Below are 23187 nucleotides of genomic sequence, written 5' to 3'. Positions count from 1 at the left end.
GATCATGTTATGTTTTTATTATTCTCCTCAATTGTACCTCTGTGAACAAAAATATTTCCACTGACAAGATAGCAGAAACGGAATAGGTTCCAGTGCCAAGCCTTGCAGCACCAAGCTTGTGACTATCGATTCAGAGTTATCCTCTCCAGCTCTGATATCTATTGAAGATATTATCTTTGGCAGTGATATCTGCCGAAGTTATATCCCTCAGGTCTATACCATTAATTCTGAAGATACACCAGCTTTGATCGCTTGATTTTATGAGAGCTCTGTGTGTGAGACTTTCTTGAACACTTTGACAATCAATAAAGACATCCTTCTGTCAGGTTTTATCATTCTTATTTGGCCGTAGAACCCTAAATAGACTCGCTATGCACGAACTCTCAGTGAACCCACGTTATTAATGTTCACAGACAAGTCAGGGTGTCTTAAATGGTTCATTAGCGTTCCTAATTTGTTTTAATTTTTCTAACTTGCTCGGAATATTGGTATGTGGTTTCATGGCTCGTGTTTTCCTCTTTCCTTGTGGCATTGGTGTTACTCTTGATACTTTCTGCGCCTCAGATAATTCACTCTTTTGGCATTGAAAGTTGAAGAATGCAACAACAGGTGAGTGAATGTGCTCGTCGCCTTAGGAAACATTTTTTAAGTTAAATGTAACTTGTGATTGATTCGTTACGAGAGAAGAGTTTAAATTAAAATACTTTAACAAGAGCTATATACCAAAGTGACGAGTTATGCGGGAACTCTGATTCGACGGAGATTCCCTAGTTACCACTTCACTGTGTCTTGTTTTACAGTAACTACTCTATATAGAGTATGATAAATATTTTACTAACTCTGATCCTGTGCTTGGTTATAATATCAAACTCCACAATAAACCGTCAAGTCATCTTTAAGCTGTCCGTTCTATCGAGGTGTATGGTTGAAGACGTGAGATTTTGATACCAATTAAGGGGAATATTTTATTGGGTTTTATTATATGATAAAGAAACTTTACTGTTTTATAACTCCAGCCGCTAAATATGGCACTAATTCACATTTTCGTATTGTAATAAATATGTGTTGACTATTCAGACATGGCGTGGGTTTTCTTGCTTAATAATACAAGTATATTGTAATGATTCTTTTAGTATAAACAAAATATTTTCATGTTTGCTGAAGTCATACTGAAAATATGTTCTGAAATGCCTTCACTAACGCGGCTCGTTCAAAGGAAGAAATTGCACTTCGGGTTTGTTAGATTCAATTGGAGCTTGTATTGTGTCGCCTCGCTCCCCCCTCCCCCCCTAGGGGTTTGTCCACGCACCTCCTCCCTTTGGGGTGTGGCCCCGCACCCCCCCTTCCCCACCAGTACCATCCCAGGGGCCAGATTCACGAAGCAGTTACGCAAGTACTTACGAACGGTACATCTTTCCTCAATCTTTAACGGCTTTGGTTACATATATTAAACAGTTGACAAGCATGAAAACTTCCCAATCAACTGTTCTTATTTTTATAAACAGCCTCCTGGTGCTTCGGAGCTCATTAACTGTTTAATAATTGTAAACAAAGCTGCCAAAGATTGAGAAAAGATGGACAGGTTCGTAAGTGCTTGCGTAAGGTTTGTGAATCTGACCCCAGGTCTCCCATACAAGCGACCGCCTTGACAATACCAGACAGGTTCACACCCCCAACCTATTCAACTGAAACTGTTCAGCCACGCTATTGTGACTTGTCTGCACCAGAAAGGTTAATATGTAATCATAAGCGTCCGTTACAGTAATTTACTCGTTATTACAGCCACTAGGTAAGTGGGACAATTTTGCAAAGATGTTTTTTGGGGGGGGCCTAATAGGTTGGTGGCAGCCGGGGGGGGGGGGTGTGATAGGGGTGAGAGGGTGCTAACACTGTAGGAATGGATCTGGGGAATTTTGGTGACACTTTCCCTAACGCAGTCACAATAACGTGGGTGAAGAGTTGATGTACAACCCACAACTGTAAAATGAAGAAACTATTCTTATTAAGACTTCTCAATACCTCGGTCGATAGATCTTCGGGCTCTCTCTCTCTCACACACACACACACACACACACACACACACACACACACACACACTCACTCACTCACTCACTCACTCACACACACACACACACACACACACACACACACACACACGTGGGGTCCCCGGTTCAAGTCTCCCACAGCCCAGGTGAATGAAAATAAAGGACGACGTTGATAATGGTCCAAAACGTGTCATTCCTGACCCCTGACACTACAGAGGTTATTATCCCTTCAGAGGGTTATTATTATCCCTTCAGAGGGTTATTATTATCCCTTCAGAGGGTTATTATTATCCCTTCAGAGAGTTATTATTATCCCTTCAGAGGGTTATTATTATCCCTTCAGAGAGTTATTATTATCCCTTCAGAGGGTTATTATTATCCCTTCAGAGGGTTATTATTATCCCTTCAGAGGGTTATTATTATCCCTTCAGAGAGTTATTATTATCCCTTCAGAGGGTTATTATTATCCCTTCAGAGAGTTATTATTATCCCTTCAGAGGGTTATTATTATCCCTTCAGAGGGTTATTATTATCCCTTCAGAGGGTTATTATTATCCCTTCAGAGGGTTATTATTATCCCTTCAGAGGGTTATTATTATCCCTTCAGAGGGTTATTAAGATGGCTGCCAACTGCCTTGGGCGATATTTTAGAGGTTATTTCAAAAAGCTTTTCAACTGATCTAGAGATAATCCGAATATCATTTCAGGAAAAATTTCGGCCTATCGGGGAATAATCTAAAAGCTTCTGTTAATTCAGAACATAACTTCAGGAGGTTTTTAGTCTCAAAAACTGTTTTAAAAGTAGCTACAGAATGTTTTTAAAAAAATATATATTATAAAGTAATTTTGAAGAGAAATTGACTAGGATGAATTTAAATTGACATGAAAAGTGAAGAGTACATATGGTTGAAGTATACATATGAGCTCGCTGGACTGTTTCAAGCGAAGGTTAGACATGTATGTAAATGAGCTTGTTTGGGATATAAATTGAAGCTGCCTCGCATGGGCCATTGGACATTCGGTAGTTTGTTATAATCATATATTAATGCATAATGCTTCTCTCCTCCCAGATGCACTCCATTTTCTCAGCTGCATCTTTACTTTAGTGTTCACATTAGGATATCTTGAGATGATTTCGGGGCTTAGCGTCTCCGCGGCCCGGTCCTCGACCAGGCCTCTTTTCGTTACACATCCCCAGGAAGCAGCTCGTAGCAGCTGTCTAACTCCCAGGTCTCTATTTACTGCTAGGTAATGGAGCATCAGGATGAAATAATCTTTTTGCCTATTTGTCTCCGCCTCCACCGGGGATCGAATCTGGAACCTCAGGACTACGAATCCGAAGCGCTGTCCACTCAGCTGTCAGACGCCCTTTGAGCCTCTACCCTCTCCCCCAAGTGACCAGCGCTTTGGGTTGATTGACAGCCATTGCTGGTAATTCACTCCTGGCCACCTGTTGACGGAGTGCATGGATATTGGCGCACTTTACCGCCACTATTCACAGCGGCGCTGACCACTTGTCAAACAAACATTGGCTTTGGCATGGCCACATGTTGCCAACTCTTGTTAGCCTTACTGCCTTAAGGCTGTCAATTGACCTTATTTCCTCAGAGTTCCGCTCTTGTACTCTCCAAGTTGCCTGGTGAAGAAAAGGGCTTGGGAGGTGGAAGAGGAAAGGGTTTTGTAAGGATTTAGTTAGTAATGGAAACGGGTCGGTTGCTCTCCCACAAAGGGAACTGCGTTGATAGATGGCAATATAAATGCCGGGCCATTTTTCGTTATTGATCCCTCGGGGGTTATTGCCTCTGAATGGCTCCGTGTTAATCTTTCTTGATGACCAGGTTTATATTTCCAAGCTCGCCAGTATTGGCCCTCATTCTTGTTGCTCCGAGGTCACCATACTTCTTGAGACGTGTTCTCGTGTTGACGGAACCTAACCTACGTTCTGCCTACGTTAGTTTACAATTTATATAAATTATATATATATATATATATATATATATATATATATATATATATATATATATATATATATATATATATATATATATATATATGACAGTGTCAGACCACGAAGGAAGAATTGAAACAGGAATTTTCTTAAGTACTTTTGTATTTAATAATACATCCTCAGAAGGATCCTTGACACTTGTGAAGTTGAATTATTAAATATAAGTGTACTTAAGGAAATTCCCATTTCAATTCTTCGTGGTCTGACACTGTCACATTTTTCATCACATTAATTTTCGTGATTTACACACCACACACACACACACACACACACACACACACACACACACACACACACACACACACACACACACACACACACACACACACACACACACAAGAGTGTGTGTGTGTGTTTCTTGTAAACATGTGTTGTTGAATATGACCGAAAGGGTAAGATTAATGATTCTAACACGAATCTTCTTAATATTTCTTACGTTTTTCTTCACTGTCGAAGGAAGTTGAAAATAAGTAACTAAAGAAAATAAGAAAATAAAGTAACTCTCCAAAGTACATATTTTACACTTTATTACTTTCTGACGCCTGGGGGTGCGTTTCGCAAGGTACACCTTACATTTTCAAAGACAATTTTCCAGTGTTTAACGTCGTCTTGTATACTCTTTGAGTAGTGTGGTGGATGAATGCCGTAACAAAGGGGTATTAAATATATCAATAAATAAATGGATCATGGGGGGGGTATTAGTAGGGTCATTGAATGCGATGTCTGCGTTGGCTCTGGGTCTTGAAGTGGGTTGGGCAAATAGAGCGGTTCCATTGTTTATTGGGGTTATTCTTAAGTATTAAATGAAGTCTTTTGTAGTAAATAATGAATTCGTTTTTGATCTGGGGATTTTGAGAGCTCCAGAACCGTAAGTAAATTTACATAAACTACCTCCCAGAAATCTGGGAGGTTGACTATAGTAAACAGGACCCGCCTAGTATAGTGTTCCCTACTACTTATAATCATATGTGTACTGAACACGTTTGACTATAAAAATGCGACAAAAGTGAAGCAGGTTAATTGCGAGTGCGTTCATTTTATTTGCTCTTTAATTTGGCTAGAGCTCCAAAGGCCGTGGTTAATGAAACCAAATAAATTGGTTTATATTGTGCATGTGAGTAATGGCTCGCATACAGTAGGATACCCGCTAAAACCTGGCCAAATACGTTGATTTGCCTCGTTAGGCTCTATCAAAGTGTGTCGTTGTAATTGGTACTTAAATGAAGTACGGTGATGAAAATAGAATATTTTGATCACCGTGCATGGTATAACGACCATTAAAAGGTTAAATAGTAACAATCAACCTGGACAGTGAAGTGTTCGGTGCATTCAGACAGACCATCATGGGAAGTGCTCGGTGCTTCCAGGCCATCATGGGAAGTGCTCGGTGCTTCCAGGTGATCATAGGGAAGTGCTCGGTGTTTTCAGACCACCATGGGAAGTGCTCGGTGCTTCCAGGTGATCATAGGGAAGTGCTCGGTGTTTTCAGACCACCATGGGAAGTGCTCGGTGCTTCCAGGCCACCGACTTTCCTTAGAATATATATATATATATATATATATATTAAATATGACCGAAAAAGTAAGATTAATAATTCTAACACGAATTTTCTCAATCTTTCGTACATTTCTTTTACATTTGAAAAGAAATGTACGAAAGATTAAGAAAATTCGTGTTAGCATTATTAATCTTACTTTTTCGGTCATATTTAATAATATATGTCTACAGGAAAGACTGCTACCAAAATATACTAATATATATATATATATTTATATATATATAATATATATATATATATATATTGTGACGGTAACGCGTTGGTGTTCGGCTGTTTAAGGCTAGGGGTATGGCCTCGTCACATAGTTATAAAAAAAAAATAGAAAAACTGGAACTTCGTCTGTGGTAAGGTAAGGAGAAGACACACAAAACACAAGTAAAACTTTAACAATGAAATTTTAATTACGTTAAATAAATCAAAACATGAAAATATGGACAAACAAATATGTATAATAAAATCAATGAATCAAAATAATAAGAATACTTAAATGACACAATGAAAGTTACGTTAAGGCAAAATAATAAGAAGTGCAACACAAAAGTTAAGTGGGAGGTGCTGGAATATTGGCTTAAAGCCACCACCTCTCTCAGTACACGCTAACGTCTAGCTGGGAGGAGTGCTGGCTACGAAAGCACGGAACATTCTGAGGACTGATGTTGGGGTGACCCCAGACATCAGGTAGTATTGGGGGGGGGGCGAGGCAGGTGCAGCCAGACCGGCGACCAATCAGCGGAGTCGTAGCGATCAACGGGTAGTTTCGTGGTTGGAGTTCGAACAGGTGGCTGGTTGCATACGTTTCTGCTCACCCTGGCAAGCCTTGCTGGTGTTTGTTGTCGTTGTTGGACATTTCTTCCATAGTCTTTTATATAGTTGTGAAGACGTAATTATGAAGGGAAGAGCAGGCTCAATCTCTTGAAGGAGATTATCGTCACAACTCTCCCCCGAAGCCTGCGGTTCTGGAAGAAGTACGTCGTTATGTGGTGGAGTAATGGATGGAGTTGCTTCTACTTCATAAACTCTGGAGAGATCATGGGCTAAGATGTTGTCAGACTCTTGGTATAGCGTGTCTCCAGGTTGAATTTCTGCAGTTAGCAAGCCCATAGTAGAAGACGTTGAGATGAGAAGTGGGCGTGCTGCAGGAGGTGTAGGGTGGTGTGGTCCGTATTGATGGTGGACCGAGCACTTTTCAGGTGTGGAGTGAAGTGCTGAAGCTTCAGGATGAGGAAGAGTAGCTCCTTGCCAATTGTTCCGTAGATCCTTGTAGCAGTAGTCGCTGACAAGTGTATTCTTCTCGCCTCGTTGCTGCATCACGACACCACCCACGTCGGTACCATTGGCGTCGACATGGAGGATGAAGGGCTTATCTGACGAGGTGAGAGTGGAATTAGAAGAGGGCATAGGAGCACGAGTATTATCCTGAAAGCATTTGGGAAGATCATTAAGGATTTTGGAATTAGAAGGCGCCGACTCCTTGTCAGTGCTTTCGGGAGAAGAAGCCGGGATGGTCTCACTGTGGATGTAGGGTTCTGTGAAGGTAGAACAATTAATCAAGACAGTGGGAGGAGTACCATTATATTGCTTCAGGAGGTTGACGTGGCACAGCTGGGTCTTCCGCCGCCTATCAGGAGTCTCTATCACATAATTATTATTATTCCTGCACTCTTTGACGCAGTAGGGTCCTGAAAATCTGTTTTGTAAAGGTGAACCTGGGATAGGGAAATAAGCAAGGACGAAGTCTCCCGGCTTGAATTTTCTTACTTTGCTGGTCTGGTCGTAATGAGTCTTCATTCTCACCTGGGCTTTCAATAGATTATCATGAGCAAAGCGGTGGACTCTCTCTAGAATGTGTTGAAGGTTTTGAAGAAACTGGGGCACATTCTGATGCTCACTGAAGGTGGCATCTCTGAGAGAGTCTTTGAAAGCCTTAAGGGGAGTACGGCACTTACGGCCGTAGAGCATCTCATAAGGAGATACTCCTAGGGACTCATTGGGGAGACTTCTGAAAATACACATTATTAGGTCAATCTGCTTATCCCAATCCTTTGAGGTTTCACTACAAAACTTTTTCAAGAGTGCTTTGATGGTCTGATGACTACGTTCAAGAGAACCCTGTGAAGCAGGATGATAGGGGCTGGACAATACCTGTTTGATGTTGAACTCCTCCAGTGTCCTTTTGAAGAGATCACTGGTGAAGTTGGTGCCACAGTCACTTTGAATCTCCCTGGGAAATCCGTATTGAGTGAAGATCTTCAATAGATGTTTGATAACCGTAGCAGCCGTGATGTTCTTCACTGGAACTGCTATGGGAAATCTGGTGGTAGGACACAGGATGGTTAGGATGTAGGCGTTACCTGAACTGGTCCGAGGTAAAGGACCGACACAGTCTATTATGAGTCTGTGGAAAGGTTCCGCAGGCACCTGTATGGGAATCAGTGGTGCTCTGGGAATGGAGACGTTCGGTTTGCCTGCCATCTGACATGTATGACACTGTTTTACGTACTGTTTGACGTTATTTACCATACCTGGCCAGTAGTAGTCTTGGCGAATCCCATGGTAAGTCTTGTTGAAGCCGTAGTGGGAGAATGCTCCATGGGCCAGGTGTAGAATAGTGGGCCGCAGGCTGGTGGGAATCACAAGTTGTTCGGTGTTGGCCCAATAGTCCTCCTCCTTCAGTTTACTGGGTCTATATCTGCGGTAGAGCAAGTCGTTCTCTAGGAAGAACCCAGGAATACTGTCGGGTTGAGTCTCAGCCTGGAAAAACAATGGTGTTAAAGTAAGATCTTCCCTCTGCAACTTACGGAACTCCAACTTGGTCAGATGCGGGGGTAGTTTCTGAGGGTCTTGAGGGACAGCGGTAGCAGTAGAGTCAGCTGGCTGTGGACGTGCGGCTTGTGCACGGGTGGTCACGAGAACCGGAGGAGAAACTTCATCACTCTCTTGAACCTCTGCTGGAACATACTCGAGAATAGGATTACTTGGCACAGAGTTACACACCTGGGGTTTGTCCATGACGATCAGGTTGGTCGGTTGCAGGTCTTCTGCCAAGTCGTTGCCTAGGAGAAGTTGCACTCCAGGCATGGGAAAAGGCTTTTCCCTGACGGCGACTTGGACTTCCCCGTTCACGTAGGGACAATCCAGGTGGACTCTGGCGAGAGGGTATGGAGTAGTAGCAGTGAGGTCAGTGATGAAGACCGTTTCCCCGGTGTAGACTATGTTGGGCACAGCCGACTTCAAGATGATCGATTGTAGAGCCGCTGTGTCCCTCAAGATCTTCAATTTGAAACGTCCCTCCGGATTTGAACCGTTGGCAGAGACAGTTCCAGTATACAGGTGGTTACTGAAAAGAGAAAGATCATTAACATCAACACCAACATTCATCACAGGCTTACCGGACTTAGGAGGAGTTGGTTTGGGTCGTTGTTGGTCAGTGGTTCCCTTGTATTGAGACTTACCACACTTGTCTATGGTATGTCCATAGAGTCTACAATACTTGCAGTACAGTTGTGAACCAGCTTGATCGGGGCTCACCTTCTCGTAACTGTACCACGACTTCTTACTGGAGGATGGTTCAGGTGTCAGCCGGTGGATGAGGCTGTAAGTGTCAGCCGACTTAGCACACTTCAGGTAGTCGGTTTCTTCTTTATCTGCTAAGTAGAGGCGGACAGGAGGCGGCACACGTCTCAAGAATTCTTCAACAAGCATCAGGTTGACGAGTTCTGTAAAAGTAGAGACATGTGCTGCTTCCAGCCATTTCATGAAATACCTCCGTTTCGTGTTAGCAAACTCGAGGAAGGTAGTGGTACTTGCCTTCAGGTGGTCACGGAATTTCCTTCTATAACTTTCAGTAGAGAGGAGGTAGGCGTCCAACACTGCTTGTTTCAGAGTGTAGTAGTCATTCTCAGACGCCAAAGTACTGAGTGTGACTGCAGCTCTACCTGTAAGATGGACTCTGAGAAGTGTGGCCCATTGGTCGACAGGCCAACTGAGTTGATTAGCAAGGGTTTCAAAGGTGGTAAAGAACACATCAACTTCTGCTTCTACAAAGGATGGCATTAACTTACTTGCATGTGATATATTAAAACTGATGGGAAGATTGGCAGTAGCTTGCTGGCGTTGAGCGAGGTGTGAAGTTTCCAACGTGTATTCCCGTTGACGACACTCAAGAACCAGAGTCGCTTGCTGCTTGTCATGTTCGCGTTGTATTTCCAACTCGCGTTGTTTGGTTTCAAGCTGTACTCGTTCACGTTCACGGAGTAATGCGACCTCGCGTTCGTGTTCTTCTCTCCTCAAAGCAGCTTCACGTTCTCTGAGGGTGATTTCGCGTTCTTGTTCGTCTCTCCTCAAAGCAGCTTCGCGTTCTTGTTCTTCTCTTCGTATGGCAGCTGCTCTTTCTTGTTGTTCGAGGGCTTCCCTTTGCTGTTCGCGGGCTTCCCTTTGCTGCTCACGTTCAATCTTAGCCAGCTCTAGTTTAAGTTTCATCGTTGCCAAGTCAGTTTTATCTGCAATATAGTAAGTTTCATGAGTTTCAGAGTCTATCTTACCTTGCTCTAAATAGTAATCCAGCAACAGGTTGTGTAGGTCATTTTTGTTGGCTTGATAGGGAACTTCTAGTTGATACTCATGTGCAAGAGTTTGTAGTTCAGTCCTCTTGGCACGACTTAAAGTCCCTATTTCACCTGCTGGATTTGCACGGAAAGTTTGGAGACGAAACATGGTGAAATTAGCAAATAAAGGTACACGAATGTTCAATAATGAAATGTCAGAAACAGGACAACGTGGCAACTGGTACCTATCCTGTGTGATCTTTAACAATTAACGTTAAGTGAAAGATATTAAATTAAATCAAGGGCGCAGGAAATCTTGTACCCGGTACTCATGTAAGAGAATAAGGGCAAGAAAATCCTACTAACAAATGAAACAAAGTTTCGAAAACAAATGAAACAGTTAAATGCTTCAAAAGTAAAATTGGTAGTCCAAGGATGTAGGCATACCTTGCCAAGTCTCTAAAGGACATAAAGCAAGTTTTTCCTACTGAATTTAATATGATACTTACAGAATTAGCGAACTTTTGTGCTCTGAAAAAATAAGCTAATTCCCTACCGTTGTATGTATCATCATCTCTGACTGACGTGTAGGGGTGCGAGGTGTCAACTGGTGACGAGAACTGCTGCTGAGGTCCCAATTCAGCAACTAAAGTTCGAGCTAGAGGAACTATGGCCCTCTTTGTCCTCCTACAGTCAGATTGCAGAAGATTGGGTACTCTTGACCCGGGGCAGACCACAGTACCAGGGTACCAATATGATGATCTGTCAGAATGAGAAATATTCAAGGGACATAGATGGTAAATACGAGTAATAACATGGAGGGAGAGATGACCAATTAAGAGTATGACTGAGGCCTACAGTCACCACGTAATCCAAAGTTGTCTCACCTTCACTATATGTTACTCTCGTAATGCACAATACACCGCACCTTATAAAAAATGAAATTGAATGAAAAATAGTAAAGCTACGTTAACAGAGTTAAATACGCTTACCATAAATTACCACTTGGCACCAGTACCTGAGTGAAGCTCCTAGGACAGGCCCCCATATAACTTGTGACGGTAACGCGTTGGTGTTCGGCTGTTTAAGGCTAGGGGTATGGCCTCGTCACATAGTTATAAAAAAAAAATAGAAAAACTGGAACTTCGTCTGTGGTAAGGTAAGGAGAAGACACACAAAACACAAGTAAAACTTTAACAATGAAATTTTAATTACGTTAAATAAATCAAAACATGAAAATATGGACAAACAAATATGTATAATAAAATCAATGAATCAAAATAATAAGAATACTTAAATGACACAATGAAAGTTACGTTAAGGCAAAATAATAAGAAGTGCAACACAAAAGTTAAGTGGGAGGTGCTGGAATATTGGCTTAAAGCCACCACCTCTCTCAGTACACGCTAACGTCTAGCTGGGAGGAGTGCTGGCTACGAAAGCACGGAACATTCTGAGGACTGATGTTGGGGTGACCCCAGACATCAGGTAGTATTGGGGGGGGGGGCGAGGCAGGTGCAGCCAGACCGGCGACCAATCAGCGGAGTCGTAGCGATCAACGGGTAGTTTGGTGGTTGGAGTTCGAACAGGTGGCTGGTTGCATACGTTTCTGCTCACCCTGGCAAGCCTTGCTGGTGTTTGTTGTCGTTGTTGGACATTTCTTCCATAGTCTTTTATATAGTTGTGAAGACGTAATTATGAAGGGAAGAGCAGGCTCAATCTCTTGAAGGAGATTATCGTCACAATATATATATATATATATATATATATATATATATATATATATATATATATATATATATATATATTAATAATTGTGCGTGGGTGTGTCTATGAAGAAAAAACATTAATTATAGACGAGAAACGCAAGAAAATCTTAGAATAATTATTTGACGATAATTTATTATGGCGAGTGTGAAGGTATGACCGTAAACTTGCTCAGCGCTGAACCCATCTGTCTCTGGCATGGCATATTTCTGAATGCGTCTCTTTGCTCTCCTTCCCACTTGTCATCTCGGTCTTTTCAAGTCTTTCTTTATTACGCAAATCCAAAAGCTCGAAAATACTCGCAAAATAATTTTTGAATCGTGGAGAAAATTTATCACTGGGGGATCGGGCTGCTCGTCATCGCTATTGTCAGATAATACGAGAATCCTTAACCACTTGTTTCATTTGGTATATTGTTTTATTTTGTTACTAGATGGGGTACCCTGCCGTGCCCGGGTAGCCGTGGTGAGCGGGATGACCCGTTATCATTATACCATCAAACTAAATCCAAAAATGATGAGTAACAACGGTGGTATATGGCATCTTAATGTATGTCAACACATCCCTTCACTGTCTCTGTTTCTCTCTGTATTTCTGTTTCTCTTTGTATTTCTGTTTCTCTCTGTATTTCTGTTTCTCTCTGTATCTCTTTCTTTCTGTCTGTATCTCTTTGTTTCTTTCTCTATATATCTCTCTATCTCTATCTGTGTGTGTCTCTCTCTCTCTCTCTCTCTCTCTCTCTCTCTCTCTCTCTCTCTCTCTCTCTCTCTCTCTCTCTCTCTCTCTCTCTGTTTCTGTGTCTCGGCGCCCACAGACGCCTGATTCTATTATTTTGTTTCGGAAAGCGAGTGCGGTGGCCCAATAGACCATTCGTACGGCTAAGTGTGAGAGTTGGAAATTTTATGTCTCCACCATTATGGCTGACTCTCCTCTTCCTCAGATCTGGAAGAAAATCCATAAGATAGCCAGCAAGTTTGTTCCAGATGTCTCGCCAGTGCTTCACCTCCGTGGTTCTGTTGTGGCGGAACCGGTCGCGACCGACCTGGATTCACATTTTTAGGCTGTTAGCTCCGGGTCTCATCTTACTCCCACTTTCCTTACTCGTAATCACTTCTTGAATCTTGTCCCTTAGATTTTCACCCCCATCCCCTGCTCACCTGTAACGATCCCTTCTCTCGGAACTTCAGTCTGCCCTGACCCTCTGCGGTTCTAAGGCAGCAGCAGGCTCGGATGACATTGAGATGCTTCACCTGTTGTTGTTTAAGATTCGTTACCTCGTTACCTGGAACAAAAAGTTCCAAGTAGAACGGGCTATGGTGAGCCCTTAGTGGGCTTGATGCTCCACCATCACCCTTTATGCACACTTCAGAATTTACAGAATATTTATAACCGTATCTGGGAGTAGTTGTTAGTCCCTGAGGACTGGCTTGAGGCAGATGTTCTTCCTATTCAGAAACCAGGCTCTCTAGGGACATCTTCTAAGGACTTCCACCCCATTGCCCTAACGAGTTTGCATCTACAAATTTTTTGAATGTATGATCAATGTTTGTCTGATGTGGTTCTTAGAACACTAACACCACCTCTTCCCTTCTCAATCTGGCTTTTGCAAGTGTTGCAGCACGACTGATGTCTTGGTGAACTTGGAGGTCAATATTCACACTGCCTTTGTTACGAAGACCTCCGTTGTTGCTGCTGTTCTTTTTGACCTGGAAAAGGCGTGTGACACCATCTGGAGATACTATTTTCGGTCCTAGTTCCGTTCTTTTGGCCTTTGTCGCAGTCTCCCTCTTCCTACGAAGCTTACTCTCTAATCGTTCCTTTAGAGTGAGGCTTGACGCCACTCTCTCTCTGCCTCTTTTCGGCAATACGGAGGAGTACCCCAAGGTTGTGTCCTGAGCACTACTATTTTCCTGGTTGCCCTCAATGGTCTTCCTCTCTCTCCCTCAAGAATTTTTCTGCTCTCTCTCTGTTGACGATCTTACCCTCTGCTGTCAGGGTGATGATTCGCTTTTCCTCCTCCTGACAGCATGAACGTGCGATTGAAGCTGTGGTCGTCCTGGACGACTAATCATGGCTTCACGTTCTCTACAACTAAGACTTACGATATGACCTTATGCTATCAACCATAACCAAGCACTTTCAACCCGCTCGTTAACAGAGGAAGTTGAGTTTGTGTTAGTTTCACTTACTATAACTTGATTATCGGCTCAAGTTTCCAAAATATTATCGAGGTCCTACTAGGCTAAAGCCTGATCCTTTAATTTGTATTTGGTTAGTTTCGGTTGTGAACCAAATACGCTGACCACTGCGCTACAGGTCGTGTGGTTTCGTTCTTTGCGCACACCTGGTAACTCCTTTTGATAATTACTTATACCTAGTAACCCCTGGTACCTGGGACACACCTGGTAACTCTTGTTGACAATTACTTAAACCCTAGTTACTCCTGGTACCTGAGACACACCTGTTGACAATTACTTGTACCTACTAACCCTTGCTACCTAGGGGCACACACCTGGTAACGGCACAACACTTTAAATACAACTGGTGAGAAGTCTCTTACTTTCACAAAATTGCCAAAAAAATTCATGCAAAATAGGAGAAAAAAATAGCTCTAAAGAGATTCATTATTTTCATGTTTAGAATGGCGAGGCGGGCGAGGCAGGAGCACTTGAGAGCTGCCTCGCTGACTTCATTAAGACCGGCGTGAGCGACTAATGCGAGACGTGCTGAACTCCTCACCACCTTCCCACTATAGTCTCAGTGCCCGGAAATAGTTCTTGGAGTCGGATTTTAACCTTATAAAGTCACTCAAGTTTGATTGAGAGTATAAATATTGTGTGTACAGAATGATTGCTTATAAAGGCGAAATTGGACATTGATCTGTATCATTAACCACAGTTCACCCCTCGATTAACTGGCCACACTGAGGGGAGTGGGCCATACTGAGGCCGCCCCCGGGACACACTGAGGGCCCCCAGGGCCACACTGAGGGCCCCCAGGGCCACACTGAGGGTCCCAGGGCCACACTGAGGGTCCCAGGGCCACATTGAGGGTCCTAAAGCCACACTGAGGACCCCGGGGCCACACTGAGGGCCCCCAGGGCCACACTGAGGGTCCCAGGGCCACACTGAGGGCCACACTGAGGGCCCCAGTGCCACACTGAGGGCCCCATGGCTATACTGAGGGTAACAGGGCCACACTGAGAGCCCCATGGCTACACTGAGGGTAACAGGGCCACACTGAGGGCCCCATGGCTACACTGAGGGCCACACGGCCACAGTGAGGGCCCCAGGGCCACAGTGAGGGCCCCAGGGCCAAAGTGAGGGGCCCCAGGGCCACAGTGAGGGCCCCGGGGGCAACAGTGAGGGCCCCAGGGCCACACTGAGGGGCCCCGGGCCAAGGGTGGTATGAGTGGCGGCCGGGATTTTTAATTAGTGCCCGCCGGACAGTCACCTTTTCTCCTTATTAACTCGGAGTCCCTGAGGGGAGCCCTTGCCCTCCCCTCCCCTACTGGCCCCCCCTTGCCCCCTTCTGACCCCCCCCCTGCCTCTCTCCTACTGACCCTAACCCCAAACTTAGAAGCCCTAAACATGAGCATTAACTAAAGCGTCTCTGACAGATTTATAGGATTTAAATGCATTAGGAATTCCTTAGTGAACCATTAGCTATATTAACCCTACACGCTTGGATTAGTGAAATTATACTACATACAACACACTAGCATATATGTAGCCTTTTCTTAAAATGCTAAGCATTTTATTATAAACTACTAGATGAGGAACCCGGCAGTGCCCGGGTCTGTGTCTCCATCTTCTCTCATTCCCATCCCTCGCCCCCCCCCCCTCTCTAATCCCTCCTCTCTCAGAGGGAGAGAATTGTCAGGGAAAAGCACAAACTCGTTACGATTATATAACACTGGGAAGGGGTCAGGATCAAGATTCAGGCTAGGACAGGGAGAAGGAATGGTGCCCAACCACTTGGACGGTCGGGGATTGAACGCCGATCTGCATGAAACAAGACACTGCATAGCCACAGTGTTACTTTAAATATTGTTACTTTAATTCCACGTTATAACATTGTAGTAACTTATAAAAACAAATAATGTAGATACGTTGTGTGTGGTGGGATGTTATGAACCATTGAAAAGCGTATTGCGACTCCTAGAGTATTAATAAAAGGCGAAACGTCTTTAAGGTTATGCAGTGAGGCCGACCCTGACCCTGCCTATGAAAGTACCGTACCACCCATTTGTCATCCAGAAGAGTTGAGCGAGACTAGCCCCAGGCGTCGCACCCTTAACCCTGGACAAACATTTTCCTTTTAAAGATTTAGATATAAATTAGTAGGAAAATATTATTTTCTTCCGGGATTATAGTAACAATATTGCCGAAATAAAACTTAAGTGCACTATCACCTTTAATATAAAGTTTTAATAGCTAAAAATTGAATATATAAACATTAAATATCGAAATTAATTTTTTAAAACACTGATAACCTTTGTGAAACGGATCATTCAGTTAAATTATGTTTTTTTTTTAATCTTTTTTAGTTAATTGTCAAGAAAATTATGCATAAAATTAAATTAGCAGGAACTCGCAGCCAATTTCCAACCTCTTGACCAGGCACGTGTTGGTCCAAGGAGGGGGGGAGAACAGCGCCAGAGTAAATTGACTATTACTGTGCTGGAAAGTAACTCATCAGGGGGAATGTAATCTAATTCCTTAAGTCTTTTGAACTGAATAGCATTGTTCTCGTAGTCATTTTGGAATTAACATGATGAATTCAATTTTGTGGGTGATTATGATGGTATTATGATGCCTATAATTCATGGTAAGCTGAAAGATGATCTAATTTCCTGTGTGCGGTGTCAATAATACATTTTCTGGCTGAATTAAATCGCGGATGTTTTCCCCGTGGCGTTTTTTATGTTTACTCCCGCCGTTTACCCGCGTAATTTCATGTATTACATTTTCTAAGACAGAGATGGGAAGGAAGGAAGGGGGAGTTTGTCTCCCTCATCTTCCCTCTTCTTCCTCAACCACCTCTTTCCCTGCCCTTTCTCACCTATTTCCCCCTCCTCCCCCGAGGAAGGCCTCGCGGCTAAGTGAACAGCGCTCTGAGGTCGTGGTCCTAATGACCCGGGTTCGATTCTCGGCTGAGTAACTTATGTTTATGGGTTGTGCTGCCATAAAGATAGGTTTCAGATCTGAACAAATCATAGCTTTTTATACTGGTGCTTTTAGTCATTGGGATTCAGTAATTTCTCTCCTATAAACAGCATAAGATGCACAAAAATTCTATGAAAAACACAACCTCTGATTATATTTCGGACCATGAAATGCCATGTTTACTGTAGAAACCGAAATTTCTTAGAGCATGGCACTTAGGCCACTCAAGTTAGACCATGATACATAACCACTTTTCCCCCCCAGTTGTTTAAAGTTGCAAAGTTGAGCGAGACTAGCCCCAACCGTCTAGCCTCCTATTTTGGACAGACAAACACATCCTATTTTATAGATACAGACTGAGCATCTTTCATGTCATGTTCATTCATTCCAGCTTACCTTTTGTTAATCTTTATTGCTCCTTTCTCCTCTAGAAAAATGGAAGGTTACGGGGAGGGGAAGAGGCGTGGGAGCCGTAGCCGCGGCCAGCGCCGAAGTCGTAGTCGTAGTAGAAGCCAGGGCCTGGCCGACAGCGGAGACGACTACGAGACCCTCGGGTCGGACACGGAGACCGAACACGGGGGAGTGTCGTCACGCACAGAGTCCTCCAACCAGCTAGACGACATTCCCTCCATCAGGGACCACACCGTGTATGCGCGCGGCCCGGGGGAACAAGGACCCTAGAGATGCCGTGTACGCCAGAGAAGGCTCTAAGGACTCCAGGGGACGCTGTATACACGAGGGACGCCCCAAAGGAGACTAGAGACGCCGTATATACGAGAGAAGGCTCAAGGGAGAACAATCCGGCCTTCCAGCAGAGGATTCACCACAGTAAGTGTTCCCCGTCACCCCAACACCGCCCCCCTTACAGCTTGTTTCAGTACCCCCTTGTGTCACTTGCCTGACTTTGCACCTCACGCTCCCCGGAAGTGCTCAGCGTCGGTAACTTCTTAGGTCGATATTTCACGATGCAAACTTGGGTGCGAATACTGTTTGCTCATAATTCAATGTTATTCGGAAATCACAAGGTTTCGTGGTTTGTTGTTCAGTATACCCAGTACTAAGAAGCCCATTTGGTAGTTACAGTGACCAACTATACAATTTTAACTGTAATAATTGGGGGAAATCTTCTGATTGTGAATGACATTTGGACAGCGTAATCTCGGACGCACTTTGCACCGTGTAATGTCCAGTTGACATTAAAAGGCTTGTAGGTGTTGGCACGTAGATACAATATCCCTTCAGGAAGAAATGTTGTAATCAAAGAAATACATATATTGTTATGAATTCATTTATGTTTAGTTTATATAAATGTTGATGTTTTTGTGTAAATTCAGACTAAATTCTAAATTTTAATCTTGCTAGAGTATATACATCGCATTCTGTTATGATTCAAGTTTTATGAGGCATTCTGAGGGAGACACTCATAGGTTCTCTTCCTTCACTCATTACTATTAAATGGCGCTGACTTCAAATTTGGATTCACAAGATGAATATAGGACTCGTGGATCATAACCCTTGTCTCTTATTCTACTTGTCCAAACAGAGTTGATGTCAAGAATGTTTCGAGTGGATTCTTAGCAACAGTGAACCGAGAGCCACATTTCACTAAGAGTATGATTCGTGAAAAAAAATTAAGTTATCAATGCTCTAATCGGATGTATTCCTTTTAAGCCACCCACTTGGCAAGACCATTTATGTACCATAATTACATATTAATATTCTTAAACATGTGGTAGTCAAAGTCTTAAAGAGTTGAAGGCTCTAGAGTCGAGTAGTTACCGACACATTGAGTACTGACGCCAGGATGTGCATGGTATTTCAGACCTGCTGTACCACGCCGAGTCTAGCACCTCCCCTGAACCTTCCCCAACCACCGAGAGAAAGTCCTTCCCTCGGCGCGTCAGAGCCAGGTACTCTATCACTCTCGCCTCCCTGCTCATGCCCCTGCAACGCTGACACCTGTCCCTGCAACGCTGACCTGCCCATGGGCTTGCATGTGTCCCAACATTCTCGTGCTCCTGCATTGTTGGCCTGCTTAGGTCCCTACGTGTCCCTAAGCTCTTGTATTCCTGAAAATGCTAGCAAAAATGCAAGCCCCAATGCTCTCACCCCTTCTGAAGGTCAAACTAGCTGAATTCAGGACTCTCAATTGTTAGGCAAAGTCCCTGTGACTAGTGTCACCTATTGTGAAATTCCTTCCTCTCTTCAGTACACAGTACCTACTGATCTTTGTAGTTAAACCAATTCCAAACCCCACCCCATTGGTCCTAAAAAATCATGTTGGTTCCATAGGATCCACAGCTTCTAGGGATCATGTAAGCTAAAAAGGCCTAGGGATCTTAGCTCCATAAGATCAATGTTTCCAATATTGATATTATCTTCCGAACCCTCATTGCTCCTAAGGTTGCTATTGATTACAGGTCCCATTGATCCTAGAGTGCTATGAGGTCCTAGTATCCCAATAGGTCTTGTTTCTTTCATGGGCTTCGATGGTTCCAGGGGCCCTACAAGCTGCAGATATCTATCATGCTAGACTTTCAAATGCTAGTAACTGCATAGACCTTGCAGGTTCCAGGGATCACGCTAGCACCTAGTAGCTCTAGGAGTCCTGCTAGAACATGTCAAGCTGCTCCTGTTGGGTCGCCTTTATCTTGAAATTCTTTGCACGTGTTAAACTCTCTCTCTTCAACTCTATTTAATATTAGTTCCTATAACCCCTCCCCGGGCAAATATGGGCAAAGGGCGTTGATGTAACATTGAAATAGCGTTAACAATGTTGGCTCTTTGTTAAAATGTAGGTGGAGCATGTTTGGCCCGAGGGAAAATAACTCATTTTTTCCAGCATCTGAATTCTCTCGGAGTTAATATTAAGTTCAATACCCTGTATACTCCCAAAACCTTAGTGTCTTTCGACGAGCCAAGTATTATTAGTTAATCTTATTTTGCAAGAAAGGTTAATTTTAGGCAACTGGTGTATGTTAGTAGTCAGTAGAGACGTTCATAAATACTGTACTGTGTGTGTGTGTTTGACAATATTCATCAATCCCTCTTACATTGCTTTCAACGTGTCCGATCTTGTAGATAGACATTGCTGGCTAAACTCAAACCCATCTTGCTTCAGTTCATTACGTGTTAAACAACAACTACAACTCCACCAGGAGCTAAAATTAGTTTTAACTCTACCTATTATTCGCCAATTTTTTAATTCACATTGAGCTCACTCTAGCCAGAGTCGTTGCTTTTGTTTTAACATATTGTCTGGTCGTTTGTATTCTAATGAGCATAACTCATCAATTTCAATATGCACGAATCTGACCATTACCTTCATCTGAAATAGAATACTTCTCAAAGCATAATTTATTTTGAATGAATACGAACTGTATATAATTCTTTAACACTTTTTCTGGGGGGTAGGGGGGGGGGGGAGCCCCGTCGGCTCCCCGGAGCTTTACAAGGCTGATATGCTAATGTCAGACTTTGGCATCAGTCATGTGTATGGAGTTCTAGGGCCTACCGGGGACCACGGCCAGAACCTGGCCCCCCTCAGAGAGGGAATGGGAGCAATGGCCTATAGAAACCCCCATGTGGTTGGAAGCATTCTATGTCTACCACCGACCGGGTCAAGCATCCAAAAAGGTAAGCATTCCAAAACAAACCCCTATTCTGGTTAAAATTGCTACCAAAAGGCCGAACTAGTGGATAGAACTTCCCAACAGAAAACAAGCAAAACTAGTATGGACGTCACACGACACCGCTGTCTGCGCAGCTACCCCCCTCCCCGGGAGGGGGAAGGGGGAGCCCCTGACCTCTCACACCGCCTATCCACCCATCAGTTCTTCGGCTTATGCTATAGGCACCGGGTGTGTGCTCCGGCTACAGTAGTTGTTTCACACTGTACCTAGAGTGTGGTGTCTGTCTTCTAGGTGATGCGTGAGCCGAGAGTGAATCTCCAGTACTCGGGCTGCATGCGCTTAGGGTTCCCTTCCCTAGGTGCCCTGTAAGTACTGCCCTTGGGGCTTGGGGCCACCTTCCACAAGTTCTGCCCCTGCAAGGCCGTTTGCTGCTTGGTTTTCGCTGCTGTGTGTGTGTGCTCGGGTGTTCTGTCTCCCTTGTTCGCCTTAGGGTAAGGGACAGTTTTTCACTGGTGGGGCGCAGGGTACTGTGCAGCTTGTCTCCACCTATCATGGCGGCCGGCTCGGTTCGGCTTGGGTACGCTGTCCTCTGCGGGGTTTTCTTTTTGTTTGTCTACCTGATGGGGGGGGGGGGTCTGCCTTCGTTCTTGCCCCTTGTGTTCTGAGTATTTTTCTGGTGGTTCCCCCTGGTAAGTCCCCGAGAGTGTAAACGTCCCGGGGGTTCAGCTCTTAGAAAGTTGTTTGGTAGCTTTGGGCGCCGGTTAGCAGTACCCTGCCTGGGATTACCTGAGCGTGAGTCCTCTAATAGTAAACGCTCGGGACCCTGGGAATCCCCTGGGGGCGCGGGTCCGATGGATGTGACCCCAGAGTCCCCCCTCGCTTCCAGCGAGTTTGACAGTTGCTCTCAACTCTTGGGTCGGGTCGCTGGGCTTCATGCTCCTCTGCAGGGGTTTTCTGCTCTTTCGGTTTTAGCGTATTGGTTGTTCGGTGGCAGCAGTCTCCATCTTTTCTGGCATGGGATGGGGCAGCTGCGTTCCAGAGGGGTCCTTGGTTTGTTGGTGCTTGGTTGGTCAGGCTGGGGGTGTGTCGTGTTGTGTGTTCAGTGGCGGCCCTTCGCTGTTATTTGCGTGCCACGGCCTCTGTGTCCGGGGCGCGTTTTGAGTTGATCCGGTTCCGTTCTTCCCTGTTCGCAGGTGACGGTGTCCCGGTTCTTCCGGCTAACCTGCCTGTGTTCTTTCGCCGTACCCGTGGTGTTCGTGGCTTCCCTGCCCTTGCTGCCCTTTCTGCCGTCTGGGCGGCGTGTCCTTGCTGTCATTCCAGCACGGATCTTTGGTTTCGTACAGTGGCCATGCTGCTCGTTGTCTCGTGTTGTTCCCGGGCCCTTGCGGGGCTGTGACGCCTTGGGTTGGCGTTTGCTGTCGGTTGTCTCGCTTCCGTGGCGTGTGCGTGGTGTCCCCCTCCCAGTTCCGTCCCTTTGACCTTCTTCTGTGGGTAGTTAGCTCGGGGAGCCGACGGGGCTCCCCCAGAAAACCAGCATTGAATGTAAAGAAACGCCATTTTCTGGACGAGACCCGGAGGCTCCCCGGCAACCCTCCCTCTCTCCGGTCGGCGGTTTTTCGCGTGTTTTGACATCCAGCCTCAGAACTGATGGGTGGATAGCCGGTGTGAGAGGTCTGGGGCTTACCCTTCCCCCTCCCGGGGAGAGGGGAGCTGCGCAGACAGCGGTGACATGTGACGTCATACTAGTTTGTTTATTGGAGTTCTATCCACTAGTTCGGCTTTTGGTAGCAATTTTAACCAGAATAGGGGGTTTGTTTTGGAATGCTTACCTTTCTGGATGCTTGACCCGGTCGATGGGTGGATAGCCGGTGTGATTAAGCTTCTGTGTCTAAATTATCCCTCTCTCATAGTCACTAATTTTTAAAAATGTTGGTAGTAGTGAGACTAATAAACCACGCCATGGTCTAGCGGTTAAGGTACCAGGTAGACCAAGGTGCATAGCGCTCCTGACTATCTGGGTGCGAATCTTTCTGGGGTGTGGAGTTTTCAGTTGCTTATTGGCATGGGGACCATTCAAGCTTATACATATATATATAAATAATATATTTATTATATATAATATATATATATATATATATATAAATAATATATATATATATAATATATAAATATATATATATATATTTATATATATATAATATATATATTTATATATATATAACTGAAAACTCACACCCCAGAAGTGACTCGAACCCATACTCCCAGATGCCACGCAACTGGTATGTACAAGACGCCTTAATCCACTTGACCATCACGACCGGACAAAATGAGGTGATATCGAACCCATACTCCCAGATGCCACGCAACTGGTATGTACAAGACGCCTTAATCCACTTGACCATCACGACCGGACAAAATGAGGTGATATTATCACCTCATTTGTCCGGTCGTGATGGTCAAGTGGA

General features: G+C 44.3%; 1 protein-coding gene across 1 annotated transcript in view; it reads left to right on the top strand.

The window, feature by feature from the left end:
* Positions 1–23187, top strand: part of LOC123755430 (cell adhesion molecule Dscam2) — a 338869-nt gene that overhangs the window by 309789 nt on the left and 5893 nt on the right. The window contains exons 31-33 of the mRNA XM_069305526.1: positions 17522–17752; positions 17833–17918; positions 18913–19000. Coding sequence (XP_069161627.1) covers positions 17522–17752; positions 17833–17918; positions 18913–19000 — 405 coding nt within the window. The remainder of the gene's footprint in view (positions 1–17521; positions 17753–17832; positions 17919–18912; positions 19001–23187) is intronic.

This window comes from Procambarus clarkii, chromosome 55 (assembly GCF_040958095.1).
Source record: "Procambarus clarkii isolate CNS0578487 chromosome 55, FALCON_Pclarkii_2.0, whole genome shotgun sequence".
Lineage (NCBI taxonomy): Eukaryota > Metazoa > Arthropoda > Malacostraca > Decapoda > Cambaridae > Procambarus > Procambarus clarkii.
Note: the sequence above shows the minus strand (reverse complement) of the source record. Positions and strands in the feature narration are given on the sequence as shown.